The 4929-nt window shown below is 44.2% G+C and overlaps 1 protein-coding gene across 1 annotated transcript in view; it reads right to left on the bottom strand.

Annotated features, from left to right (window-relative positions):
- Window positions 1-4929, bottom strand: part of COLGALT2 (collagen beta(1-O)galactosyltransferase 2) — a 51729-nt gene that overhangs the window by 12578 nt on the left and 34222 nt on the right. The window contains exon 9 of the mRNA XM_019528346.1: window positions 775-902. Within this exon, the coding sequence (XP_019383891.1) occupies window positions 775-902 (128 nt within the window). The remainder of the gene's footprint in view (window positions 1-774; window positions 903-4929) is intronic.

Below are 4929 nucleotides of genomic sequence, written 5' to 3'. Positions count from 1 at the left end.
GTCAAAAGGTTGGGGCACAATACAGAGATGTCTTATCTGAAAACAAATCTCTTGTCTTTGGTACGCAAGAAGTACTGGACTCAGGTATGGATGTGTGTCTAGGGTGATGGAGAATACTGAATTCAGTGACTTTGATAAAAAAACGTCCTGAGAGAGGAACATATCTGCAAGATCTTCAGCTGCTTCTTTAAATGACCTAATGCAGAGCCTCTTGGAGATTGCACACTAGTGCTGAACATCACTGGCAATGAACTCAGGCTGGAACAGGTCTCTGGCAAAGTACATTTGCTGGCGAGCTTGCAGGGTTCCCTTTGATGCTCTTTTGGAATCAGATTTTTCTTATATGACTAAACAAAAGGATTCAAACCCTCTGTTCTTCTCCCAGCCTTATAGTGAGCACATGTATTCCTGTAATAAATGGGCATTAGCTTAGGCCAAAGGGGGAATGCTTCAATGGGAGCTCAACTCCTTCCTATATCACTGGATGCAGCTCTTCATTAAAGAGGGCAGTACCTGCCATGTGCTTTGTTTTATCAAAGCTTTATCCACACAAGCGCCTTTGAAGATGAACCGTTTGCTCACTGAAAACTTATGCCTACAGTGTGCTTTTCCAGTAAGCTACAGGCAGCCTTTTTTAATTATAATTATGATCTGAGGTCTGCTACGTTTGCATTATTAAAATACTCAATATGTGCAGGATTGGAAAGGGGATGCAGAGGGAGAATTCCCATTTGGTCGACAGCAGTGAAAGCTCTCAGAACAAATGTCACTTACATGAGCTCCCAGTCTAGCTGCGCTCGTTCAATATCATCCATCAGTTTCATGAGCTTCCTCTTAAACTGGTGCTCAAAGCGCACATCATCTTCAATAACGAGCGTCTTCTCCAGCTCTCTCTTCACCACCTGGAATAAACATTTTCAAAAAGGGACTGCTGTGGTTCATGCACTACTGAGGGTCCATTCCTGCACCTACTGAAGTGTTGCTATGGACTCTTTTGGGAGCAGGACCAAGCCCTGATGCTGTGTTGGAGAGCTCAAAGACCATTTACAAAGGGATGAAACAATCCAACAGTTGTCACCTGACCATCATTCACCGGTGGGGGGTGGGCAGGAATAATTCATCCTGGGAAGCAAACTACTATCCCTACTGGCACTACATGACTGCTTCACTATCTGAGTGAGGAGCCCCCGGGGTGAATAGGTTCAGAGATTTCCCTCTTCCCTCATCCCCCAGTACTGGTGTCAGGTCAGGTTTGAGGCACACTGGCAGGATATAAGCAAGCCTGAGCTACCTCTGTTGGACAGGCTCAAATAATGGAAAGTCACAAAGGTGACAACACATTCAGTTCCAAAGGTGGATCCAGGATTTTAAAAACAGAGGTGCAGGAGCAGTGACAAGCACAGCAGGGGTGGCTGCACCCTCCACTCCCAGTTTCTCTGCTTCAGCTAGGTGGGCAAACCACATTGTGGGAACAACAGCCAGGGACTTCTTTTAAGCCCCTGAAACAGGTAAGAATTATTCACCCCACATTTGGCATCCCCTCTCTTCCTCTCCAAACTCAGCAGCACTTTCTCTCTTCCCCCACCCCCATCATTCTCTTTACTTATGCCTCTGTGCAAAAAGGGGAGAACCCCTCATCACTGTTGCTGTCTTGGCCACTACCACACTCCAGCTGGGTTGCAAGGGGGCTGTATAGAGAGCCAGCTTTGTCTGGGGACAGTGGCAGCAGCAGGGAAGTTCCCCTTTCCCTGTACCTGCTCCCAGGCTGGTGAGGAACACCTGTGATAAACGGGCTGGGAAGAGGAACCCTCCTGCCATGACCTTTGTGCCCAGCTGAGCCCAGATCCCTGCATAGTCTGGCTGGAGCAGAACAGGAGTGGCTCTGGATCTCTCCCTGCCCCTGGGCCAGCTCAAGACAGTGGCAGTGGGAAGCAGGGGGTTGGGAGGTATTGCTGAGCATGGAAGGGAAAGGAAGGAGGTGCTGACAGTGGGAGGGATTCTTACTTGTTTACGAAAGTTTTCCAAAGGGAAAAAAATGCTTTCTACCAGGAAAAAAGTGGCCATGAGTGACCAGAGTCCTGGCTGCCAACTGGCTGTCACCCGTCTGACTGACAGGGAGACATTCATCGTCTAAAATGGTCATGGAAAGTATTTGGGGTCTCCAAGGACATCAGCACCAAGCCTTACTTAGACAGCACTATAGTCAAGAAAAACCTCTTGGGCCAATGATTCAGCTGTTTCTGTTTCTTGCTTCTTCAGCAAGTAGTTTAGTTCCAGAGATTTTCCTTTATCTTAGAATAGAGTTTGAAACTGAAAAAAAATTACTGAATATCCTAACAAAACATAAGAACTCAGGAGATCACGTGATCATTTATTAAATGTGGAGAGATTTAAGCAAGACTGTGTGTGTGTGTGTGTGTGTGTGTTGACAAATCATACAAACATCAAATTAATTCTCTTCTGGAATGCTGGCAAGCTGTTTAGAAATGTTTTTTTATTTGATCAGGCTACAAGGACTAGAAAATGTTCCCCTGGGAGGATCAGATAAGTTTTATTCCTCCTGCTCTGGGAAAGCTGTGAAATATTTAAAGTTTTAGAAAGCATTCTCTGATGATGAAAGTGCATCTCCAATGAATTCCACCTTGAAGGAAACTAATAATCACTACCTGGGCAAAAAAAAAAAGTAAAAGAAATTATTCAAATTTTGTGGAAATAACTCCGGCTTTGTTAGCTGCCAAGAATTATTTTATCATCCTCACCTGCAACAAGAGCAGACAACAATGACTGCTAATTTTGTTTCTGCAGAAGCAGGAACTAGGACAAGAGAAGGCAGTGTTATAATCAAAGAACGTTTTGTTGGATCTTTGAACACGACATACTATAGGCACTGAAATCCCAGAAGTTCTCCTTGAAGAGCAAACAGAAATACAAATCTCACTCTATGATCTGAAAGATCAAAGCTAGACAACATGGCAAATAGGAAAAGCAAACAAGAATTGTTCAGAAGAGCATTCAAGATCTGAACAAAAGAGCACTTCTGCCCCATGTAAATCACATTCTTTGAGTCTCCTATTCAATGATGCTGGAAGTTGCTGCACTGAAAGTGAAGTATTTTTCACTGGTATTTGAATGTTTATATTTCCTGTAATCTCACTGCAGTGTTTGGATGTAATGCACTAGCATATGATAATCTGCTTCCAAAATCCTTAAGTGAAGTGAGACTGGAAAGAGAAATTGATGAGCTGGAAAATCAAAGCTACCTTTCCACAGGAAAACTCAACTTAAGAGGCTGAAATAAAAAGATAAGGTTTGCTTAAGAGGTCAGAGAATTAACTAAACCTAAAAAGAATGATAAAGTCATTTTTTCTGTTATTTTTAATACTGTCATAGCCAGCCAAAGAAAGATTGTTATGATTTACAGAGCACCATAGCTGTCCATTTTTCTACAGGAGTTGTCTGAAAAGTTAAAAATGCCCCACAAAAAATTACACAAATAATGCACTGTCTTAAGAAATGGACAGCATGATGAAGACTTTAAATGCCCTGGATCTTTGCAATAAGCTTCAAGTTCCTGGCAGGCTGAACCCTGGAACATGCCCAACAGCCACACTGGAGTTTCTGTGCAAAAATAAGCTTTTGTCCTTTTTACCAAACATATCCATTGCACTCTGGGTTCTAATAAACTTGCTGGCATCTGTCACAAGCAGAGAACATGGTTTTTCTAAACTTAAGCTTCTGAAAACGTATTTTAGTAGTGCTGGAGAGGTGGTTCAGGAAATATGTGAGTGGCCAGGATTGTTCTGGGTGATATTTTTTTACTGGACCTACAATAGCTCAGTCTTGCTTAGTGGGGTTTGCTTTAATTTCTCTTGGAAGCTGATTTGCAGAGGCTGGTAACTTGCAGAGGATATTGATCTCTCATTCAAGTGAGAAAAGCAACAAAACTCCAACCAGCTACAGCAGGAAAAGTAAAATTCATTTAAGATGCTGGCTGTTAGTTCCACATCCTTGTAAGTAAAATGAATAAAAAATAAAAGGTTTACACTTACAAGATTAGTTATGCATTTGACTTTTAAGCTCTTCACTTTCTTCCATATTTACATCACCATCAACAAACAACAGTGAAGAATCTAAATATTTTAGACTTTTTTGAGGAGGAAGTTAAGGATGGGAAGATGGAGCAGGAAAATGCTCCTGCCTACTGTTGGTAATAGGTTAAAGTACGCATAGCTAACAACAGTAAGGTCCATAAAGGACAAAAACAGTCAAGCATGTCAGAAGTCAGGTCTCGTCTGATGCATTATTTTTTTTAATGTGGGGATATCACTATTTACTCACTAGTAGGGCTGTGCGAAGCTTCAGGTGGTGATTTGATTTGGAGGAGATTCGGCTTGATTTGGTGGCCGAATCTCTGAATCCGAATTGAATCAGGGGACCAGTTAAAAGGTCCTAATTGATTTGAAGCTCTTTGAATCTTTGGAAAAGATTTGGAGAGCTTTGATAATTTGGACAGTCCCCGGTGGCTGCACCAGGGAGCTGCAGCCGGACTCGGAGCCAGTAAGGAGGGGACAGGGTAGGCAGGACTAGGGAGGGGACTATGGGGGGGCCCATCCCAGCCCCCATCCCCTGCCTGCTCCCCCAGTGCCCCCATGGCTGCCCCACCTGCCCCAGCTCCCGGTACTTTAAAAAAAAGCCTCGACTCACCAGGTGCTGCCAGGCAGGGAGAGATCCCTGCTGCCCCCCAATACCCCATGTTGCATGGGGGGCTCTGCCACTCTCCCTCCACTCTCCCCCCTGCCGCCCCATGGCTGCCCCGCCTGCCCCAGCTCCAGCACTTTAAGAAAAAAATGAAAAATGAGAAAAACCCCAGGACTCACTGCTCCTGCAGTGGCCTCGGGGCTACGGGGGCTTGTGCAGAGACCCCATGCC

This window comes from Gavialis gangeticus, unplaced genomic scaffold (genome assembly GCF_001723915.1).
Source record: "Gavialis gangeticus isolate Ggan-Ray unplaced genomic scaffold, GavGan_comp1, whole genome shotgun sequence".
Taxonomy (NCBI): Eukaryota; Metazoa; Chordata; order Crocodylia; family Gavialidae; genus Gavialis; species Gavialis gangeticus.
The sequence above is the reverse complement of the archived record's forward strand: the minus strand, read 5'-3'. Positions and strand labels throughout refer to the sequence as shown.